Here is a 25,341-nt window from a genome sequence, read left to right on the forward strand (position 1 = left end):
TAAACCAAGCTAAACACTCAAGTCTAATGTAAAGACACCAAATCTGTCACTGTCTAATACACTACCCTCTTAATAAATGTTATGGTTTACTATACCAGCACAGACTATATGGAATCCAGCTTGTTTTTAAGCTAGAGGAGTTCACTATTGTCTCTGAAGTATGTAAAGACTGATTTCAGACAGATGTCCCGTCTTTAATCTGACAAAAACATGTCATAGCAGTACGATTCAAAACACTGATACAGCGAAGCCCCGCAAGAGTGGAAAAATTGTTCAACTCTACAAGCTACTCATCACTACAATGACAGCAAAGCAGCAAACTGCAGCCAAGTTTTTACCCTTTTTTCCTCAGATCAAGAGCTACCTTTGATACAACCAGTTTAACTCCAGTGCAGACATCTGTAGCTATTAGGAGAAAAGCAAAGCAGCCATATGCTTTGTGCATCAGGAAGTCTGTTAGTAGCTGCAGGAAAAAAAGGATATTAGTAGGAATGAAGTGCATATGTCCAGAAGATTAAAAAAGAGGACCATCAGATTTCTTATCTGTGTAGACTGCAGGAAGACAGTAATATTAATAAGAAATAAAAGGGAAAGAAAGTGCTCCAGTTAGTCAGTCAGAAATACTGTTTTAACCCTTTCTGAACCAAATTAGTGTGATATGGAATGATCCCAGTCATATTTTGAATCAGCATTGGTGCGTTCAATATCTTTGTTAGTACATTTTGTTGTTTTGGCATTGTATTTTAAATGAATCCCATCTCAAAGGCATATTTATATATTTCAAAACACAAAGGACAATTGAGCAAAGGCCAAAATCAAATCATGTGAATACTTCCATTGCATGAGTACTAATGCAAGGCTGAACAGATTGAGCATTCTTCCGAAACTCTGCCATTATTACCCGGTGATACAGGGAAAATCGACTCCTGGCCAGGTCAGTCTTTCGGTAAGGAAAGGGTTATACAAGTAGTTAGTACGTCCCCACGTTTGACACTTTGAGACGTGTTCTCAAGTGCGAAGAAACAGCATCCCCCTGTGATATTGTTAAGTGTTAGTGACAGAAGGTCTAATAGCAGACAACCGAGACAAACAATGGCAAGGATTAACTTTAAAGTTAGAGGCACTTTCCCACATTGTTGCAAGAAACGTACAGATCATGACAGATTCAGACATCCTTGTAGAACAGATCAAATGTAATCTAGGGTTTAGCATTTGTTACAATAAATCATTATGGCATTATCTATTTCTTTGGCATACCTATAGAGTACTTATGAACGATGAAGTAGAATACCCCAGAGGACAGTCAGCCCAGTCCCACCCCTTCTCCGTCAAGCAAGCACCACAGAGGGGCTTTGAAGAAAACCTCTTAAGCACGCTTGTGTGCTCAGCTGAAGACCTACAGTAGAGTGATTCAGTCTATTCTTGGGCTCAAGACAATGAGCCATTGTGTGTGTGTTGGCTTTGCATCGTGGACTATTATCTAATGAGGGATTGTGTGTGTGTGTGGGGGGGTTAAAATTACACGCATACTTGCAAACTGAAGAGCTTGAAGGCTACAACACCTACACCAGGATCTTGCCTCCACTTTGAAAACCAAATCCCAACCAAAGTTTAGACCAAAGTTGAGGCCAATCAAAAGGAGCTACTTACTGTACCACTCATCCACCCAAGCGAAGGCCTGCCGGTGCCCCACCAACAAGATATCTCTGATGACCTGGAACAGAAACACATGGCCAGAAAAAAGAAGTCAGACGGGCACTGAAGGGGGCAGCGAGTCAGCAGGGGACCCGATGGCGTTTGACAATGCTAAACGAAAGAGCCTGCAGCGAGAGCTTTGACAGCGTGATTGAGAGCACCCGTGGGCTCGGAGGAGGGCCATGGATCTGCATAAGAGCGGGGCGGTGGGGGGGGGGTTAAGAAGGTAAAATAATGTGTGGCTGTCAGTCTTTAAAAAGCAGCATAAATCAATTTTAATTGCAGTTCCCCGCTGAATTTCAGAAATTAAGCAACCTGTGCTGAGAGGAGTGTGGTGATAAACAGCGCTATGATGTAATCACGTCGGGGCATCATCCACACAAATCAAATAAGTAATGAATCATTACGAATCTAAAGATATGCTTCATACTGTATTCTGCATGGAAAACAAAAGCCAGCAGCAATCTCACTACTTCACCGCCGTTACAGCTGCATGTGCACAGCCGAAACAGCGTTTTTACGGTAACAAGCTCCCCAGTGGTAAGGATGGCTGGGCAGATTACAGGAAACGGGCAGGAGAGCTAAAAATAGACGTTCAGTCTCACGCCTCCTCGCAGAACAGCGTTCAGGACGCGACACGAAGCACGGCACTAAAAGGTTTCTATTTTCAGACACGGCACACCGGGAATTGTTCTCCTTCCCTTTATTTATATCGGTCTTTCTTCCCCTGGTTTCAAAACGCCCACGCTGCCGTAACCTACGACGGGGAGGGAGGGGCAGGACTGAAAGTGAAGCCGAGGCAGAGAGTCAGAGAGAGAGACACGAAAGCCAGCTGATACAGGGTGCGGAGAACAAGGCAAGATGACAAGTCCAGCTCTCGCTTGCCGGAACAAACCTGCACAGGTGTACCGAACACGTAGAGCAGGGAATGTCCGGATTCCCAGTCAATGAATCATGACTTCCTGTTTGTCTCTCTCCACAGTCCTTGTACAGACCAGTGATTTTTCTATTCCGGCTCTCCATACCGGTGGAATAAGCATGATGAATAGCAGACACCTGGTGAAGATGTTATGCAATAGATGTACCTTTCAGGTTCACCAAAATAAATATTCTCTGTAAAACAATTTCAAAAGGGAGTCAGGAAGCTAGAATTGGGCATTTCCACCGTGGTCTTTAAAGAGCATTAGGGATCAATCATAAATAAATTAGTCTTCAAAGTAGAATAGGATGAAAAAAAAAAGTGCCAATATTTTTCCACCACCTGACTAGAGCTTGATGTTCCTCTTTGACACAAGCCGCACATCGTTCTCTTATCAGACTCCAGCCAAAACTTGTGTGTCATCCCAAAGGTGTTGTAAATCTCACACTGCTGCTAAGCTCACCCCATTGACAGCACCCTCATTATTTCAGACTGGAATCCAATTGTCCAAATGCAGTCTGTGTACAAAACAGATTAGCATCCATCTCCTGTTATCCTGCTGAAGGCCACATGGTGACTCATGCTTTTCTGGACACGATCACAGGTCTTCTTCTCAGCAGACAGAACTGATCTAATTTTGTCCACTATTGATTTGGTTTCTGAAACCTTCGATAGTGACGATTTTGCACAGAAGATGCTTTTTTTGTTTTGTTTGGGTGCTTCTCAAGGATTAGATGTCCATATTAAATCCTTTAAAATGTCCAAGAGAACCAGTTTAAGCAATAATAAGTTTGTTTTTGTGAAGTTGAGACTCTGGAAATGTTCTGCTTGAGGCACTAATGCTATGTTTTTTCACCTAACTATTGTGCTACCAAATGCAGCAAATGGTTCTTCAGTGTGGGGGTAGGAACAGAAACAAGAATCTCGCTGCTTAAGATTTGTAGCCATTCCAGCTCCAACAGCTACATAATGGGAGTCCATGCTTGGCTGGTAGACTGCTCCTTACAAAGTTCATTGCTAGCTGAGCAGCAGATTCATGAAATAAGGAAAAAAAACATTCAAACTGGGCTAATCTCCTTCTGGTTGGAATTGATTGCAGTTGGGAGTTTTAGAATGTGTGGACCAACAATAAAACGGGAAAATGTTCTGTTGCAGTTATATAAAATTATGTGATTCATCCCAGTTACACCTACAAAAATTGATGGTGGTGGGGGGGGTGTATTAAATTGCATAAATGTCACATCAAAGGAGAGCTTCAGGAACATTGTGGTTCTTTATTGTAGGTCATAAACGTGTGATACATTGTCAGTGTGTAATCCACGATTATTGAAAGCAGCTTGTGATGTGTGCGTCTAATTGAATTCAACTCGTAAAACTCGAAACAAATATCAGATTTGCATTATGTTCATCCCAGTTAAGTAATTGTTTTTAAGGACACCAATTATGTTTTTAATTTCTCAGAGTGCCTGCCACTGTTGCACTGGAACGGAAACAGGACTTCCTTTATAAGAGCCACTATATCCATGGAAACCTGGGAAGTTTCAACTTGTACGGCAGGAAAGAGTTAATTAAATCGACAGTTTAAATGGGTTCTGATTCACTTCATTAAACTAATACAGAAGCCCTTACAGACTTTGTTGCTTAAAATAAATGTTTTAATGATCCCTACACCTGTTCTTGCTCTCTCTCCATCTTCTACATAGATACCCGAAACATCAAATTCCTTAATATGATATAATGCACATTCAAATGAAAACCTTTAGCTCTTTTATCATCTCTTGGGATCCACTCTACAGCTTCCTCAGCCCATCTTTAGTCCGTTCTTCTTGCAATGTGTCCAGCCCAGTGCCATTTTAGTAGTCACATACTTTTGTTTTTGTTGTTTCCAGTTTCTGTATCAGTTTTGCATTTACTGACTTGGTTTTAGAGCAATAAGTGAGCACAAATAAATCCTTCTCTCTTCAGGCAAATGGGTAATTTCCTTCTAATAGTGTGGCATTGCTTCCAAACGTACTCCATCCCATTTTTGCTCATCTTTTTACTTTTCCCCCACAAGATCTCCAAACAAGTAATTCCATTGTACTTCTATAACACCCAAGAAGCTTCTGTATGTCTTTATGCCTCATTAACACATTCTAATACAAAATGCATCTTATTGTACTTCAAGTCCAGACAAGAGAAAGCAACCTATGTAAATGATGTTAGATTAAACAGGCCCAGGTATGAGATGACACAAAAAGTCGAGTTTAGTATTCCACTATTCCCGACAAACAAGAATTAAAGAATGGGATACCTTATGTACAAACTGCTCCACCCTTGTCTGCAGACCCCACACCTCGAACTTGACTCCCACTAGCTTGTAAGAGCACATCACTGGCTTGGTGTTCTCTCTCCAGCCTTCTTTTAAAGGGCCTCTTCCCGTTTTTACCGAGGCAAAGCACCGGAGATCCTGAAAGAGAATGATTCTGTTCAGAGCAATTGCACATTGAAGAATAAACCAAATGTCCTGTTTTTTTTTTTTAAAGACCTCATTTTCATAGCCATTTTACCCTGGGCTGAGAGCAATCAAACGCTGCCTCCGATGGCTGTCGTGGCCATGCACAGAGCAGAAGACTATGAAGATATCAGGATATCATTTTAAGTATGCTGAACAAATTGTCATTTGCACAGGTTAGCTCCCAATTTTAGTTGTATCCGGTATTGTATTAAACTCCCCTTTCTTAGATTGGTTTCTACTGAAGCGTAAGGAAGTGTAATTGAATGCACAATTAAAGTCTACTAATCACATTCCCTGCCACCGATTTATCTAACAAACCTTACCTAATCAATCTTAAGCAGGTAAGCAGTACGAGTTACAATGCAATGTCATTCTAAATGCAGTGCTGCCAGGACTAGTCAGTCAAAGGCACGGCGAAGCAGACCAAACGCACAGAGGCCGAGACAAACCGCCGCCGGCACTCCACCCCCCCTTCCTGTTGTTCACCTTTCAGATGCAAGAGCACATAATATTGTTCGCCGCAGAGGACACAAATCAATGAAAGCCCCATAATCACACTTTTCCGAAAAGGCTGTTTTGGTCTTGTTCAAATACACATTTCACAAAATCATTAATATAAAGCTTATATATAGCTCTTTGTTGTGTTTATTATGTGGTTAGGAATCTGATGCTCTTAGATAAAGGCACTGAAGTTATCCTGCAAGAGCTATTTGAGGTACTTTGTATGGATCGAGGCAACAGAAAGATGCAGGGCTGCAAGTCTTTTATTATCACTGGTAATTTCCAATGGAAACGCGATGTGATAAATTACCTCAAAAACAAACCTCTCTAGATCTACTGTTCAAAAGACAAGGTAATTTCACTCTCAGGGTGAATGTTCTCCTTATTGTACGACGCACAATACATTAGTGTGATTATACCTTGATGTATTTTAAAGTGATGGACTGGATGGTACACACTGTACACTCTCTCTCATGCTGGATATGTTCCCGATTCATTTCCCCCCCTCTCTGTGGTTTTCATTGAAAACGTCCTAGTTGTGTAATCAGCTGACAACAGAATCGCAGAGATTCATTTCATAGAGCTCTTTCAAACAACCCGTGATATCCGAGAACAGCATGCCTCTGAAAAAGCCGCAATTTCACCAAAACTATGGTTAGTTTTCCAATTACAGTATCATGGAAAACAAACCTTTTATTAAAGCAACTCTACACCACTACCAAGAGGGTACTTTATTGCAGAACATAATTATCATTTTCTGCTTTTCGGCATTGTAGAAACATTACTGTAATGTAACGTGCAGTTGCAGAGTTCAGTAGGAGAAGCTACAGTTTGTTCTCGAGACACAGAAACACAGAACAACAGGTGGTTTTATTTTTCCACTAGCACAAGGTGTAAAAGGCAGGTTCACAACTCTCTGAGCTCGGCCGTGTTCGTTCTCTAAGGACATACCTCTGAGCTTTTGTAATGTCTATCCGGGATGTCATCATAGGCAATATCCAGAAAGCACACCTCTGGGTCCGAGTTATTTTTGTCCACATTGAAAATCTGTGAGAAAGGAAAGAACCTCACACCTGGGTTGGCACATCCTTTTTAAAAGGTAACACCACGACGGGAAGAGGAATTTTACTCACGTTTTCATTATCCCCACAATTGTCTTCATATTTTGTCTCTATATGGATGGAGAATTTGGGCAAAAAAGAGCACTGAAAAGGTAAAGCAAAAAGTAAATTACAGTGGCTTTGGATGAAACAGAACTTGCATTTGATCGAAACTGTTCTAAATTGCTCTTTGATGCTTCCCGCTTAAAAATACATGCACACACAAAATTGCATGAGCTTCACACATCCATATATTATGAACATGCGAACACCTCATATGTGCATGTATTGCAGAAGAGAAACGGTCATTTAAAAAGTCTCGTGATTTAAAATGAGACATAAGGCTTCAAATACAGAGCTTCTTCATACAGCTATAGCGAAAAGGTAGTGAAATTTGTCACAAAATGTCGACCACATCACAGAGCGTGTCCAATGCACAGATCAGCAAATCACATGTGTACTGTGGGTGAACATTAGAGCACTGCTGCTCAACGAGGAAGAAATGTGAAGCTGGGGAAGACTGGGTACACACGTCATTTGGTTTATTGCCTTCCCACATCTCCATTCAAACTGTGAACTTCATTTGTGGTCAAAGTCTCCCACGTAACACAAACATGGGCCTGACACTGCTGCAATTTCACCACAGTACTGTACTCCTGTATAGACCACCAGGCAAGAGATCACAGATTACGGCAGGGCCTCCCATTAACACAAGAGATTAGCATTGTGAAAGCAATCGGACACCTACATTTCACCCTTTGTTGATTTTTTTTTTTTGTTTTAATTATTTTTTTTATGATGCAATTTAATCAGCCATTAGATACAACCAACAGTTTGAGATATGATTATAGTCTGTTTACCACCCCTGAAGGAACAGTACTACCTCATAGGTTTAATAATGATAAAGGAATGTACATTTTATTTAACTGTCATGGCAATGCAACCTTTTAATTGTACACCTATGGCTATAAAATCCAAGGCCAATATTTGCAAAACTAGGATGTTTTTATTTAACAAATAAGAGATAACAACCCCTGATTTTGCAAGACCATTTTCGGCCTCGGGATTTGGCCAGGGACTACAATATTGTGACAAAAGCAAAAGAGCTGAAGTTAAGACTTCTCACAGGAGAATAAATGGAAAACTCACCGTATATTCTAGATTTCAAGCGAATTCCAAAGAAGGCATGAAAAGAAGAGAGAAGATATTTTAAAACAAAATGTAAGACATGCATCAGTGCTTATAATACAAAAAAAGCCACCACATTAAGCATATGAGAACTCTACATAAACAATCCAGATCAAATCAGCATGAGGAATGCAGTAATGAAATGCAAAAATGATAATTCAAATTTAGTTTACTGTCCTCAACCGTACAGCAGTTCCCTCACCTGTAATTGTATATGGATAGTAATTCCAGGCTTTCTCTGTGATGTAGAATATCCGAGGTACCACGGCACGAGCCCAGCTTGGAAGCTTACTGAAATATGTCAAATGAAGACTAAATCAGTAAAAAGATCAACAAGCAAAATGAAACTGAAAAATGTAACCTTGATGAGCCTGTTTTTGGAAGGATGACATTTCTAATGGCTATTTCTACTGACTAAGTTCTAACAGAGCTGTAAAAGGTAGTGACGGCCAGCATACCCAGTATTACCATTGCAGAGGTGGCCTTATATTGCCAGTCTTTTAACAAACACAAAACTTGCCAACATGCAGAATGTAACCTTGCCAATCATCCCCATAGTGCCTGGTTTTGGTAGAGTAGTAGTCCAGAGCTTCAAATTAGTACAAAGAAGCAGATGGAGGTATCTTTACAATTGCTTTTTTGTTGATCAAATTTCAGTTTTGAATATAAAATGTGCAATGTCAAAAGAATGGGTTACAGAGGTGATATTAATGCCCACAGTGTCATCTTTCTGCGCACAGAAAAAGAGTGCACCTCTTATATAAAAAATAAATACTTAATGTTAAGAAAAAAGGCAAAGAAAAAAACATACACAGAAAAGAATAAACTCTGTAAAAGAAAGAAATGTGTCTGGTGCAACTAGAGATATATACACTCTCTCTCTGTGTATTGTTATAAAAAATCCAATTCTTCTTTTTCTGATTTAACACCAAACCCCTTGACACCCCAGCGGGAGGGTGAGGCGGAATATCATTGTTCCCAGAATAGCATCCTGCTCAGTACGAGAGGCTATAAATAGAACTAATGATTGATCTCGGTTTACTACGTTCAACGGCAAGACGAAACCCTGTCTCGGGAGAGCCCGTCACGCGCCGCCAATTAAAAGTGGTTAAAAGGCAGCACAGTTACTAGAAAGGTCTGGGGGAGGATTTATTTCATTTTAATTAACCTTGGTTGTTAACAGATTATAAAAAATAGAGGGGGTGCATTTTCAAACTTGCATCAACACCCTTCACCCCCCACCGATGATGTAAGATGAAATATCTGCAGCCGTCAGATGAGCGTGTAATTTGTGTGCATTAAGGACACCGAGGAGCCATAAATCCAGACAAGATAGCGATGCCTTAACCAGCAGCATCCTCTTAAGAGGTTTACGTTCTCTTCCTTTCTTGTGCCAATTCCAGATCGAGCATACTTGGCAAAGCACAACTGCAATATAATCCGTCACTTTACACCAAAGGTATTTATCGCCTCACTAAAAATATACATCTTGGGCAATAACTCACGGACAATATGGAAATGCACGTGGAACACCCGCCGGACAGCATGGGACACTCATGTTTAATGCCAAATGATTAAGGATTGGACGTGTCAACAAACATGACAGCACAGCCATATGAACACAAATGTTGACAATTCCAGAATTAGAAACATCACTTCTAGAATTCTGTGCTGCGTGAATGGTTGCTAGCATTGCCATGTAAAACTACTTTTATATGATTTGACGTATACAAAAGCAGGTATCAAATGAAGCAAAGGGTGATCAACATTTAATGAAGACTTCCCCCCTCCCCAAGTGAATAGAACAATCAGTGAGATGCAAATGCGATGCAAGATCAATATATTATGATCGTTTAATGCCATTCACAGAGAGACCTGTATCACTGCAGTCTCCTTCTATAACACAAGGAAATACAAGTGAGGAGGAATAGCGAAATAAAGCAGGCAATTGTCTTTCAGTCATTACCAATAGCAACCACCGAATATGAAAAACAGCTCGAGACCTATCTCCCTTCACTGTAGAAAATGAGCTCCTTTCCTTTCAGGCCGCACCGTCCTCTGTCAGGGCCCATATTACTGAAGAAACATCTGCTTGAATAAACTGCCACACAAGCACATGGAATGATTAGCGAGGTAACAGGAGAGCAACATATTACTGCACTAAATGAAAATGTAACAGATGGATCCATTCCTCTACCAGTATAGGAGAGGAGTGTGTCCTGTGCGCAGAGCTAGAAATTATTTTGGAAACTCGGCACGTGAAGCAGGAGCCTACATTGTACTAAAGCACTGTAAACATCAGACAAGCCTGAGGCTGCACTGACCTGTAGTTTCACTGCAGGGTCATGCATATTAATACAACATTAACAACTGCTCTCCCACTTTCATTAAATATCTCTACAAATATAACAGCCTAAGTCTGGAATGGTAAATAGTTAGTTCCATAAATATTTGGACAGTGACACAATTGTAATTCATTTTGGCTCTGTACGCCACCACAATGGATTTGAAAGGAAACAATCAAGATGTGCTTTAAAACATCTGTAATTTGAGGATAGTTACATCCAAATTTGGTGAACTAGGAATTACACCCATTTTTATATGTGGTCCCCCCAATTTTAAGGTCTATTGAACAAACTAACATAATCATGAATTAAATTGTGAGTTTCAATACTGCAAATCCTTTGCAGTCAATGACTACCTGAAGTCTGGAACCCATAGACATCACCAGATGCTGGGTTTCTTCCCTGGTGATGCTCTGCCAGGCCTGCACTGCAGCTGTCTTTAGTTCCTGCTTGTTCTTGGGGTGTTTGTCTTCAGTTTTGCCTTCAGCAAGTGAAATGCTGCTCAATTGGATACAGGTCAGGCGATTGACTTGGACATTGCAGAACATTGCACTTCTTCGCCTTAAAGTCTTGGGTTGCTTTCGCTGTATGCTTCAGGTCATTGTCCATCTGCACTGTGAAGCGCCGTCCAGTGAGTTTTGAAGCATTTGTCTGAATCTGAGCAGATAATATAGCCCTGAACACTTCAGAATTCATCCTGCTGCTTTTGTCAGCAGTCACATCAATAAATACAAGGGAACCAGTTCCCTTGGCAGCCATACATGCCCATGCCATTACATGCTTCACAGATGAGGTGGTATGCTTCGGATCATGAGCAGTTCCTTCCCTTCTCCATACTCTTCTCTTCCCATCATTCTGGTAAAGGTTGATCATCTGTCCATAGGATGTCCAGAACTGTCCAAGATTCTTTACATGTTTTTTGGCAAACTCTAATCTGGTCTACTTGTTTTCTGTTTACTTGCAGCTGAATGCAAAATCCCTCTATTTACTCTGGTGAAGTCTTCTCTTGATTGTTGACTTTGACACAGATACTCCTGGAGGATGTTCTTGATCTGGCCAACTGTTGTGAAGGGGTTCTTTTTCACCAGGGAAATAATTATTCTGTAATCCACCACAGTTGTTTTCCATGGTCTTCCGGGCCTTTTGGTGTTCCTGAGCTCACCAGTGCGTTCTTTCTTTTTAAGAATGTACCAAATAGTTGATTAGGCCACACCTAATGTTTTTGCTGTCTCTTTGATTGGTTTGTTTTGATTTCTAAGGCAAAACTGAAGGCAAAACACCCCAAGAACAAGCAGGAACTAAAGACAGCTGCAGTGCAGGCCTGGCAGAGCATCACCAGGGAAGAAACTTCAGGCAGTCATTGACTGCAAAGGATTTGCCACCAAGTATTGAAACTCACAATTTAATTCATGATAATGTTAGTTTGTACATATAAAAATGGGTGTAATTCCTGCACTGTTCACCCAATTTGGATGTAACTACCCTCAAATTAAAGACGAAAGTCTGCATTTTCCTTTCAAATCTGTGGTGGCGTACAGAGCCAAAATTATGACAATTGTGTGACTGTCCAAATATTTATGGACCTAACTGTACCTTGTTATTGGTCAGGGTTCAACCCCCATTCTTAAAGTCTTAAACCACAGAAAGTGATTCATACGTTCTGTCCTCAAAAGCATTATTTTAGGAACACCGTTATTCTGCATACTGAACACAAATGATTAGTAACCTTAGTAACCTACACACAGGCTAATTCTATAAAAAGTTGTAAATAGGGAAAAACAGACCAGAAGGGCATGTATTTGAAGTGAGGTTCAAGGAACACGATGAAATTGCACCCCGGCATACAAGCAAACTACACACAACACATTCCCTCACACTTCTCGTGTTTTTTCCCCTAAACTTCTCACTGAGGTTTAACCACAAAAGCTGCAAAGGGGAGTGCAGACTATGTTACAGTAAAACAGTTGTTAATTCAGGTTGTGGGACAATCAATCAGTTTGCACGCTGTGAGAAAAAACTAGCTATTGTGCACAGTGACTACTTTGGCACTAGCTGGGAACTTTCAGCTTCCTAGATGCTTCCAACATCAAATAAGCACTACAGGAGGAAAGAGAGGGGTGGGAATCTAACAGAATATCTATCCGTCTATCCCACTGTGACTTCTGGTGAACCAATCATCAAAGGAATCAGCTGTGGAGGTAGGAGGCCATGGGTCTGAGGAGACAGCAGCATGCATGGAGAAAGATTTGGTAGTTTATCACCCATTTATTTGGAAAACAAAATGCTGGGTCATTAGTACACGGATTTAAATAAACTTTACTGGGGTATCATCCCATACATGGCCTCCACGAGACAAATTTCTAAATCGCATACTCCTGATTTGGCCGTTATTTCCTTACTGCATAATGGTTCCAAAAGTTGCACGTTGAAACTCCTCTCATCGCGTACGGCACAGAAATCAAGACGCCATTTTCAACAGGCTTTATTAATCCGCCTTCGTTCCAAAAATGCATTTCCAAGCTCTGGGCAGTGAGAGTTAGGTTAAAGAGCTATGAAAGACCGACAAAGAATTTGCAAGGAAGTATACGGACGATACAGGAAGGAAGTACGAAGATGTAAATGAGGTGCTTGTCGATCTTGCGTAACACTTAATGACAGAGCTATCGCAGGGCAACTTGCAGTTAATGATGGCCAGTTGACCCTTTCCCTGTCTAGTCCCCTCTTATACATGGGGATGTTAATTCAGAAGGCATGGATGTCAGAATAGAAGAGGGAAATGCATGCAACTCTGTAATTGAATGGTTTGGTTCTCTTATGGAGAGGATAATGAAGCAGCCCTGAGGAACTCAAATCAAGCACCCGCACCCTCTCCCTCTCCCTCTCCCGCACTGAGCTGTCAGCAATAGCTGGCTTATTAAAAATGCACTTCATTGCAGAGGCGTGCAGGAAAAACGGTTGTACAAATATCTCTAGTTTGGAGATTCGGCCCTTTTGCTTCAACATTTCCAGAATAAAACTAAAACATGAGTTCATGCCACAGAAGGTTGCCTGGCAACAGGAGCTGCACAATATAAGATTTATATACTGGAAAATAAAAACACACACACACACACACACACACACACACACACACACACACACACACACACACACACACACACACACACACACACACACACACACGAGCATTGTTGAGTTATGTGGTTTCAGGCAAATGTTCTGGTAGTTTGTTTCTGGTGTTTATTCAAGCAAGAATATTTTACTTTCCATACTTTTGTTTCTGCCTCTTGGGTGCCAGCTCACACAAATATAAATATATATTATTGATATTTGCACACGCACATCAAGCAAGCAACTAAAGTGCATGAACAGGTGAGTAGAAAAGTCACAGGTCCTGTCCCCAGTTGGAGATGAGTAGACGATCATAAAGAGAAATGAAAGTAGATTATTATAAAGCTGGCCTGACAGAGTAACACTGCATCTCAAAGAAGAGACTAGATCTAACTAGATCTACAAAACATTGAGTGTGATGGGACAATGGGGGAAATGACAAGGGACACTAGACATTTCTCAGAATACAAAAACACTATGATCAATGACTATCACCCACACTGACAAGCAATTCATTTCAATTACAGCCATACTTTCCTGCTGAACACAATTTCTTTTTTTTTTTTTCTTTTTTTTACACAATATACTGTACATTCACACACACAGAACAAGTCTCTTGGTGGACAGAATCTTTTACAGGACAGTTCTTAACAGTCCAGTCCAGATATTCTTGTGCTACCCTGTATGTGTTTAGCTTGAATGTTTAAGACCGATGACATGAGAAATGAAATGCAAAGACCTTTGGTAGTGAAAGGCCTATTGGTGTGTGTGGGAGATCTGCTCTGCAAGACCATTAGATCAGTGTTAAGTTAATGAGATCATTAGACGTGTGCCCCTCTGGGCTTTTCAGCCACAGTAAATTATAAATGCAATGTTTCCCCCTAAAATAATGAAGGATTTAAATCTGAGAACTGCCTTAATATTGCTCAACACAATCATAACAACCATCAATGAAGATCTAACTGCCCAAAAGTGACTTCCCTTCTTAATGCAGTTCTATGACTAGAGAAAGTTAACAATTGAAAACTCATGAGGGTAGGTTTCTCAATAGTCACTGCATGTCAGCCCACAAGGTCATTTCCTGCAATGTACATTTCTTCAAAACCATTTGGCTGCAGATGAGTGATAACGCGGCCCGAATGAGGTCTGCTCGGTATGGCGTTCCATTGTTCTGGAATTGGAAGAGCCACACTGCGTGCAACGAACGCGTGCAGAATCCCAAGAGAAGTCAAAAACGAGCATCAGTAAAACAAAGCTAAAAATAGTATAAGAATTACTTTCTCCATTACATCCCCCACAGGCAAAAGGAAAGAACCTGCCTTTTACAGGAATACGAGAGACAAACTCGTACAACAAGCGAATATTAAGGGAAGTGGGCGTCAACATTTGTACCTCACTTTCACAACCATAATTACAGTACAACGAACACAATGTGCTCCAGGACCTGGTTAGTGTCATTGTTCACAGACGCAGGGTACATTAAAAAGTAATACAAATAGCGCACAAAATGGATTAGGTTGTTTTGCACTTCTGACAATTGCAAATGAGCAACGGCTTGGGATATTTAGAACAGATGCCGTACGTACACTTTCCACTTTTGAATCGATTATTCTCCAGTCCCAGACAAATGAACTCTTGGGGTTGCATGCGAACAGCGGCAATCTTGGTAATGTTCCACTGACATTAAAATGAGCACCGCAGTACGGTGTACTAAAATAGCAGCCGAATGCAAAATCTGATAAATGAGCTCAAGACGTGGCCGTTAAATTACAGAGACGCCTCAGGTTGTCGTAGAAAGAATACATGATTAAAACCAATTTCCGTCTAAAAGACAAACTACGTAAAACAAACAGAATGAAATGCTGTCGACGGCGCTTACCTGGACAAGTGAACTCTCTTCTCCGTGAACTGGCCTTCCCCGTGCGCCGGGTCAATGTGCGGCTCGTTTCGTACCACCTCCACCCCCTCTCCTTTGTCGCTCTCCTCGTGGCTGTGTTTGCTGATGGTGTACAGTTGCCCGATCCTGTACTGGAGGGAGAGGGATGGGGAGTCAATAACCAGAGCTGAGGAATTCGCTGCAGCTTACAAAAATCAACCGAACTCCGCAACACAACGGATCACGGATGGTATATATGGGAAGAGAAAAGCATCTAAGGCTGCTGTTTTGGGGGAACGTGACCATAAAATAATTTCATAAATAATGTAGCAGATGCTTATTGGCTTGTCAAAACTGTTGGATTGTACATCAACAATTTCTGCGGTCAGTTCCCACAGTTTCAGGCCTTATCGTTTCAATTCTGAAGGACCGATCGCAAGGCAGTTAGACATTCGCTCTGGTTAACACCCACATACGCCGACCATATCATCACCTGAAGTTGAGATGAGCAACAGGATATTCTCAGATGAGTGGAAGTCTGGCAAAAATATATACACTCACCTAAAGGATTATTAGGAACACCATACTAATACTGTGTTTGACCCCCTTTCACCTTCAGAACTGCCTTAATTCTAAGTGGCATTGATTCAACAAGGTGCTGAAAGCATTCTTTAGAAATGTTGGCCCATATTGATAGGATAGCATCTTGCAGTTGATGGAGATTTGTGGGATGCACATCCAGGGCACGAAGCTCCCGTTCCACCACATCCCAAAGATGCTCTATTGGGTTGAGATCTGATGACTGTGGGGGCCAGTTTAGTACAGTGAACTCATTGTCATGTTCAAGAAACAAATTTGAAATGATTCGACCTTTGTGACATGGTGCATTATCCTGCTGGAAGTAGCCATCAGAGGATGGGTACATGGTGGTCATAAAGGGATGGACATGGTCAGAAACAATGCTCAGGTAGGCTATGGCATTTAAACGATGCCCAATAGGCACTAAGGGGCCTAAAGTGTGCCAAGAAAACATCCCCCACACCATTACACCACCACCACCAGCCTGCACAGTGGTAACAAGGCATGATGGATCCATGTTCTCATTCTGTTTACGCCAAATTCTGACTCTACCATCTGAATGTCTCAACAGAAATCAAGACTCATCAGACCAGGCAACATTTTTCCAGTCTTCAACTGTCCAATTTTGGTGAGCTTGTTCAAATTGTAGCCTCTTTTTCCTATTTGTAGTGGAGATGAGTGGTACCCGGTGGGGTCTTCTGCTGTTGTAGCCCATCCGCCTCAAGGTTGTACATGTTGTGGCTTCACAAATGCTTTGCTGCATACCTCGGTTGTAACGAGTGGTTATTTCAGTCAAAGTTGCTCTTCTATCAGCTTGAATCAGTCGGCCCATTCTCCTCTGACCTCTAGCATCAACAAGGCATTTTCGCCCACAGGACTGCCGCATACTGGATGTTTTTCCCTTTTCACACCATTCTTTGTAAACCCTAGAAATGGTTGTGCGTGAAAATCCCAGTAACTGAGCAGATTGTGAAATACTCAGACCGGCCCGTCTGGCACCAACAACCATGCCACGCTCAAAATTGCTTAAATCACCTTTCTTTCCCATTCAGACATTCAGTTTGGAGTTCAGGAGATTGTCTTGACCAGGACCACACCCCTAAATGCATTGAAGCAACTGCCATGTGATTGGTTGGTTAGATAATTGCATTAATGAGAAATTGAACAGGTGTTCCTAATAATCCTTTAGGTGAGTGTATTTCTTCCTTGAACACGAGTTGGAAAGTAAATTCCCTTTGCCGTGCTGTCGAAGAGTATTCATTTTCATTAGAACAAAACCTTTGCTAGATTTAAAAAGAACAGTGAGGGGGCCGGTGTGTGGTTTAATCAGCTATAATGAGAGAAATCTCCACATTAGTATCACACCACGTTGGAACTGCATGAAACTTCGCTCCTCCGCTGAAGACATGAACATGACACGTGCTTTTAATAACACGTAAATTGCCTGCCACCTTTCCTGTTAATCAATCTGATGAAGTGAATTGCCCTAAACGGAAACTTGCAGTGCAGCACGTTGTTGAATCTGTATTCCAAATCCCCTACACCGCAGCAGGGCCGCAATCTCGAATCGTGTAGCTCGGGAGTGTAAGCCAGTAAGAGGAGAGTAGAAATCCAGCACATATGTGGTTCAAAGCTGCCATGCAAGGATGCCTGTCAGATCACAATCAGCTTCATAAATTCTCTGTAACCATTAACTAATACAGACTGTCTACGGCCTATTAATTAGCCCCTAGCGCAAGCACCATCTGGCGCATGTGTGGCCATCGCAGATAACAGAGAAATGGGATAAAAGATTTTCCATTACCTCCTATAATTAAAAAGAAGTGCTTTGAACAGAAGGTGAGATTTTAATGAATCTAAAATAAATGTTCCATTTCTTTCATTTTCCATTCGCTTCAGAGACACGGTGAAGCCCTCCACACATTCGGCAAGCTGCCAGTCCTTCGATCTCAGGAGTGTCCAATATGGAGGTGCTTCACAGGTATTACAAATATTATTCACCCCAGTCTCATGAGAAGATTAAAACTTCACAAGACAGGCTATACTTGTTGAACATGGCCTTTAAAATGTTAAACTGCTTATGTCGTCCGTCATGAATTCAACCCTTGCAAAAAGTTGATATAAAATGTATTATCCCTCAACTTGAAAGGTGGCAGGTATCGATTGCAACACGTGACGGAGGGGGAAAATAATACCAAAATCTAATTAGGGTTCAAGAAAGGGTCAGACAGCTTTTTCAGTATGGAGTATGTCATACAAATGAAGCTTTTCGTGCCCTAACATGCATTTTATTTCATACAAGATCCAGTCTCGAGACGCATCCCCTGGCATCCAGATTTTGAAAAGTTAAGCCAGTCTTCATTTCGACAGAAAATTCGTTCCGAAAGCAAAATGCCACATGAAAGTTGCTCCGGTACTAGAGAACAAATCAAACAGCGGGTTTTCTTCCTTCAACTGCTCTATGAAATGTGATCTTCGGAAATAACAAAACGGCTTAGTAAAAACTAGACAGTTATGAACAGGCAGCGTTTGGGGTAAAAGGCAATTCTTTAACCCACTTTCCAGTGGCAGTAAAAATGCAAAAATTTAAGTCAGAAAACCAAGCAAACAAGAAACATTGCAGAAATAAAATACAGTACATTACTGTAATATTTTTACGGAAATTCGTTTTCCGAGTACCACCATTGTTATGATTACATTTCTTAGCAGACGCCTGTATTCAGGGTGACTTACAATACATAACATTATTTTTACCCATTTATACAGCTGGGTTTTTACTGGCGCAATGTAGGTACAGTATCTTGCTCAAGGGTACAACAGCAGTGTCTCCCACGTGACTGAACCCACGGCCCTGACCACTATTTCACACTGCTGCTATCTATAGTGATTTACAAACGTTTCACCTACATTTTCAATTTTAAATATTGTAGCGAACACAGTTTAACAACATTTCTGCCTGTACTGAACAGTATTACCTAATTAAACCGTTTTTAGATACATTTGAACAATTCCCATTGGTTCAGCAATATAAATGATGGGTATAAATACACAATATACAGTTACTCCCTCTGTACTAATGGGTAACATGTAAGCTTAAGTGAGGTGTTCCGTTTTAATTTTTTGTGTCATCTAAGGACAAATCGGGATACACAAAGAAAAATGAATACAAATCCTTCAAATACAGCCTGATTTTAGATAAACTGTACTTCCACATCATAATGTGCGATTATATCAGCCTTTTATTTTTTTTCCTTCCCATGCTTTTAACGTCGTGGCGTTTCCATAGAAACCAGCACTTCCTCCCACCAGTGATACCATCAAGGGCTTAAAACATATATACATTCAAATCTTTCCAGAAGGAACTCAGCACCATAAGAGTTAAGACCAGGTCCCCCCCGTCCTCCCCACTCCCAACCCCCACCAACCCCACGAGCTCCTACATCACTGTCTCCCAATCAGCCCCTGACGTCAGATTGATGTCAAGGATGGGCTAAAAATAGCAGCAGTACAGCAGCAGTTAATGATCGGCCTTCACTGGGGAGCTTTGGGGGAAAGGGGGGGGGGGGGCGGGTCTGCTTCCATTGATTAAGTATACATTAATCAGGTAACACTCAAATCAGAAAAATTGCTGATTTGTGCAGATGCAGCAGCGGATTTTATTTTCTTCTCTGGAACAGAAATATGTTCATATAGTGATGGCATACTGGATGTTTTTTTTATTTTTTATTTAAGTAAGATATACAGCTTACGCAGTCTTTTTGGTTTCTCTCATTACTTTATCCAACACATTTGATTGAAGCTCTTTGGCAATAATAATTGTAATAACGTCTGCTTTGACCCCGCTGCCTGTAGCACCGATTACATTTCTGTTTTTACTTGAACTGCCACTAATTACAAGCTGCAAGTACATCTCAGATAAAGTACTCCAACACTAAAGACGAGTGAAAAACAGAACTGGAGATGCAAGTTTATGAGCAATGGTGTACGAAAACGTCAACACCTCATTACTGCTCTTGTGGTGGTTCTTATTTGTAGACCACAGAGCATTTTCAGATACAGATATAAATATAGATACTCTGTACTGACCTGTATTGCTCAGAAGGAAGAATAGCAGACCTACTGCACAGTTGGCCCCAGGTAACTCTTGAGGCACCTCTGGCTGGGTGATTTGCTTTATCTTCCTGCTTCCTGCAGACCCTTCCATGACTATGGATAACCGCAAGGCAGCATCTAAATCCCCATATGAAACCTCAGACTGTCTCTCTCGAGGTGAATAACTATTAGGTCGTTCGAGCAATTTTCTTCAGTGTGCATTACCAAGACGACGCACGGACAGACACGCACTCGCGTGGCCTTTAATCGGCCGGCCGGGGAGGGCACCAGTGTGTCTCTGTTTAAGTTACCCGAGGAAACGGAAGCACGCTCAGAGGAGAGAGACCCAGAACAGATATTAAAAATAAAACGAGCAGCAGAGTGAGAGCGAAAAGGGTCTTTTCAGGTTGAAGGTAGGCATTGGGTTGCACACTAAATGAGGTCAACGGTTCCAATTACCATTTTGTATTCCAACGCTAATCATGTGCCTTAGAGGCCAGGAGAATATGATTAAGTCAAAGCTGGAAGGCATTAAAAGCACGGACCGAAACAAAAGATAAAAAGGACGGCCTTGACACGCCAGGTAGACCAGCTTCGTCATTCTCTAGGGGTCAGGCTTGTACAAGGGATGCCTTGGCGAAAAAAAAGACAGAATCCGATGTTTAATACCTGACAAGGCAATAGGCATCGATTTATTATCACCCATTAAAGGGACCAGTGTAGCCCGGTCTTGCCGTAGATTCACCTCTTCTTGACAAGAAGACAGAACAATCAATGAAATATTACCCTCACCCTCAGGTTTTAAGATCTACAAAAACCCCACACGTCTCGACCCCAAACAAGCCATGGGTCATCATATAATGAGCATGCTCACGTCTGTTTTTTCACTAGAGTTGTGGTCACTGCAGGCACAATTATTGGTGCTTTAATTTTTGATTGACAATAAAAAATATAGGACATCCATAGTTTGCAAATATACATTCACGTACCAGAAAAAAAGACATGGTGTAATAAATGAAAAGGTAATAGGATTTTGCATCAAAGCATAACAGGCACTGAAGATCTTTGTGCTTATGATATTAGACTTCAGGTAATGTTCCTCGAGCATAAACAAAGCCGCTTGTTCGCTCACCACATTAACTTTTCCCCTGCCCTGGGATTTGAATCCTCTTGCAAATGCTTATCCACTTTGAAAATGATGATTCTTCGACCTGCATTGTACGGTCATTTCCTGCACCAAATGAAATTCTCCTCTTTCAATGCTATATCTGATTCTGGTTTCCTTTTCTTCTGATCTCATTTTCTGTGGGACAAAAAAAAAAAAAACCTTTGGACAATCAGCTTTGGGTAGTGTTGGGTCAGTATGGCTATTTTAGATCCGTTTTTACTCCTCTCTCAAGTCTATATTCTGGCTTTTGCCTGTTATATAAACCCAATTCCTGGAGATTACACTGCCCTCGTGTTATTTCCAGGAACATATTCAAACTGTAAATACAAACTGATGTGTACGAGATAAATACCAGTTGGGCTTTTTCCTGGCCAACCATGCAAGTCCCTTCCAATTCAAATTCAATGCAGAACGGAGAAATGTGGGAATTCCAGTTTCCAATTACGAATACCTCAGACCTCATGAACGACAAATGACACCAGTCTTACGCCCTCTCACACTAAAGACCCAACAGCCACCTTAACCAAAAAGCCATAAATAGTTGTATAACATAAGTAGTATATATGAACACATTCCTCCTGCTTCTGAGTAGCTCTGTGTTTGGGGGAGGGGTTATCTAGTGTTAAAACCATGGCAAACCCCCCAGAATGAAGTAAACGCTAACCACACACATGCACACTTGCACAGAGACTTTGCAAGGAAAATGAAGGTAAAACCACAGCTAGAATCTGTCAAAGGCTGCCCTTTTCACACAGTGGCCTCTATCCCAGCATTCAGTCCTGTATGTAGGAGGAGAAACGGTCTCTTCTGTAGCTGCGTGGATCTTAAAACTTCCTCGGGGAATGCGAGAAAGGAAGCGGAGTCAAACGCCTGCCCTTCCTTTAATAAACGCTGCAGGATCTCCAGGGCGAGAACGACAGATGAAACCGGCGGTGTTTAGCACATCCTGCTGGTGCGCTCGGAGAGGAGATTGTCCGGATGCCTCTGGACAGCACAAGCGCACTTTATAGAACCATCAGCTCCCACGCCAAGAAAGATCGAATGGAGCTGCAATGGCTGAATCTACGCAAAGCCATTGCAGGGCAATTACTGATCATCAGTTCTGATCTGAGCAGCATTATATTGATGCCTGAGTGGATCAGTTCTAACCGAGGATACATTAAAAATTCAGTATTATGATTTTGTCAGTGTAGCACAATTTGAATGCAAGTGAAGTTGAGTTAATAAACAAGTATCCTACTTATAAGTGTTAAAAAGCCACCTGACTTTACACATTACATTCAAGAACAGTTGTGATTAGAGCGGATTGATTTTAGGATGTTAGGAAGCCTGGAGCAAACAAAACATGTAGTGGACCTCCAACTCTCGAACATAGCATAAGGCGATTAAACGAAAAATGCACTAAACCTTAAACACCACATACCGAGTCCCGTTTTTATACCTTAATATAACACACACACACACACACACACACACACACACACCAGCCTTCTTCAATCCACTGCCGGATTTAGCCTCTCCGTAGGGGAACATTAGCCATAACTCATCACGCTGGCCAGACACATTGGCATACATTTAAATTTTTTAAATCCAGTTGAAAGTTTACTAGAGGTCACTCACATGCAAGCCACATAGGGGATCACAATGTCTGCTGCTCTGGGAGAAAGTTTTTTTCCACTGCCAGCGAATGATACAAATAAATGCCTTCACTTGTGTTGTGGAGTATCACATCTCTGAACGGCTACGTTCTTGTTCTTCATTGCCAGGAGGGAGTTTCTACATTAGGGGAATGCATGCCCTCTTCTAATAGGGAAAATGCCTTAACAGAACCTCTCCAATTATGCGAGGAGATTATCCTACATTTAACTGAGCCCTGCTTATCGAAAGACACATGGAGCTGTAAAAATGTGACCGTGAAACCTGAGACATACTAGGCCTGACCTTGACCATTGACTTGTTTTGCTTCCAGTTGAATTGAACTGGATGAGAAAGCAAAGATAAAACGAGGTGAAGTAGTCATAGTAGTACTGTTCCCATGGATATGTAATTTTATTACTTGGAGTGGTGCGAGGTGTGCTCGTCACTTCAAATCTGGTTAGTATACAGTTTTCTAACAAGGAAAACGGAACGGAAAAGGTTTGAATTAAACTCTACATACACTATTGCATACATCCGCATTTTCTCAGTGACTATGTCTAGAGTCTTGATTGTATCATTTGCTATCATACCAAAAAATCTCATTCTAAAGCAAGGCCGTATCAATCTTAGCAACCTTCATGAACAAGATTCACACAGGTCTCTGGACTACTCACAGTCTATATTCAATAACACAGCCCGTAATTGAATGAGCAGAGGTGTTCTAAAGCAAAACTCTCGTGCCCACCATGGAATATAATACCAACACTGAACATATGGAATTTAATCAAATTAAATTATAGTGCGGGAGCAACGGTCTGCATGGTAGAAAGAACAACATTCTCTCTCAAAGCTTTTACAAGATGATAAAAGGGCACCACAAGAGTGATCTAATCTTATTTCACTGACAATCACGAGAAACCGCTTCGAAACATTTAAATGCAAAACATCTCGTTTGAATTCAAGACAGCGTGTTGACGTTTATCACTTTAAATTACGGGAGAAATTAGAACAAAGTCTATTGCATTAGTAACTAATAACTGCAAACCACAAAGCCCCCACGTCCAAGGGACCGTCACTACACTGACGAGATCAATCGCAGAGCTGGGATCTTGTTTCGAAAAAGTGATTTTATTTTTCTAAAGGTTCCTTAAAAGATAGATGGTGTTTTGAAAAGCCGTTCTGAAGTGGGCGGATAAAAGGGAGATCATTTATATGGAGTGCACAGGGTTCAAGTGTATGCAAATCCGGTTTTAAACAACCAGACCATTCTGCCTGCCGGAGTCAAGGAGGGCTGAAGTTTCCATGATGACACGCTTCACTATGGTAACATGCATGGTTAATACATACAGGAAATGGCATTTCACACTTCCTGTCACCGAGGCCCGCACTGCATTACCATTAGACCCGAGAACAAGTTAAACTGACGAAGAGTTTTCCATTATTATAATATATATACACTTCCTGTACATATTATAGTGACACTTCTTTCACACATTGTGTATTCACCCCGTTTCTGTGCAGCAAAACCACAAGTGCTGTACAGCCAGCCTGGGCTCTGTCGAACACACAGCTCGCTTGTCTTTTTTTTTTTGGTATTTCTTCTTTTTTTTTTTTTTTTTTTTTTTTATAGAATACAAAATAGTCCATTATCTCTCATCTAGTTTGTAAGCATTTAAACACTCATATATCATCTCAGACAGCAGGCCAGAGATGGAAATGGGTGTATCCCCGACTCACAGTAAACAAATTAATCTTTCATTTCATATTTTATCTCGCAGAGGAAGGTCTTGCTGCCTCAGAAAAGTAGGTTGTGTGGAATTTCAACATGTTTGGAGATGAATCGGTGGCTATGGTGATCAATGCAGTGCCCAGACCTGCTACTGAGGTATGGAATGAGGAAGGCAAGGTCCATGTCAAGCATGCACTTAAATCAATTATGCAGGATTATGTCACCCCCCCCCCACAGAAATTAAATGACTGTAGAAATGATTGTAGAAATTAAACCACTTTATCATGTTAGGTATGCCCTAACTGTCTAGGAAAGTTGTCATTTACATTCAAGGCTCATTACGAAAATAAATGTTTAACAAAAAACAAAACAAAAGTGTTCGATTCTGTAACACTGTCATGCAAACCGACTTTATTAAAACATTTAAAAAAATGATAATGAAAACACTAGGATTTGAAGGATCTGAAAGCAGCATAATTAATGAGACCTATACATACAAGTGTGCTTTCCTGGCCTCTTTTGCAGAGTAGCGAACCACAGCCCAGAGTTTTAATTCAATTCAGACAATAACAGTGCACTAATACGCACATTTAAGAAAAAGGAACAAACACGTTGCAGCCCAAAGCTGTCCATGGACTGAAAATGAGATGGAGACTAAACTTTGTTCTCATCTAGCAGGAGCCTGTGACTCAAGACCAAGGTTTCATCAAGTAATGTGCACACCTAATTTTAGGCCAGCCACAACCACATCGGTAACTACTGTAACACAAGAAAACAAATCGGAGAAGATGTCACAGAAATGACTGCCTTCACATCACGTTCTGTACACAATATTATAGGGCCAATTAGTTCATGAACAGAACACAGAGAGAATATTTTGTCCTTGTGTAATGCTGGGTACAA

At 41.2% G+C, this 25,341-nt stretch overlaps 1 protein-coding gene across 1 annotated transcript in view; it reads right to left on the reverse strand.

The window, feature by feature from the left end:
- LOC136713018 (cytoplasmic phosphatidylinositol transfer protein 1) overlaps window positions 1-25,341 on the reverse strand; it is a 33,921-nt gene that overhangs the window by 2,881 nt on the left and 5,699 nt on the right. Inside the window, exons 3-8 of the mRNA XM_066689910.1 lie at window positions 15,236-15,384; window positions 8,103-8,191; window positions 6,746-6,915; window positions 6,564-6,659; window positions 4,908-5,063; window positions 1,651-1,714 (exon numbers count right to left, since the gene is read on the reverse strand). Of these exons, the coding sequence (XP_066546007.1) occupies window positions 1,651-1,714; window positions 4,908-5,063; window positions 6,564-6,659; window positions 6,746-6,915; window positions 8,103-8,191; window positions 15,236-15,384 (724 nt within the window). The remainder of the gene's footprint in view (window positions 1-1,650; window positions 1,715-4,907; window positions 5,064-6,563; window positions 6,660-6,745; window positions 6,916-8,102; window positions 8,192-15,235; window positions 15,385-25,341) is intronic.

The sequence above is a fragment of the Amia ocellicauda genome, chromosome 17, assembly GCF_036373705.1.
Source record: "Amia ocellicauda isolate fAmiCal2 chromosome 17, fAmiCal2.hap1, whole genome shotgun sequence".
NCBI classification, from domain to species: domain Eukaryota; kingdom Metazoa; phylum Chordata; class Actinopteri; order Amiiformes; family Amiidae; genus Amia; species Amia ocellicauda.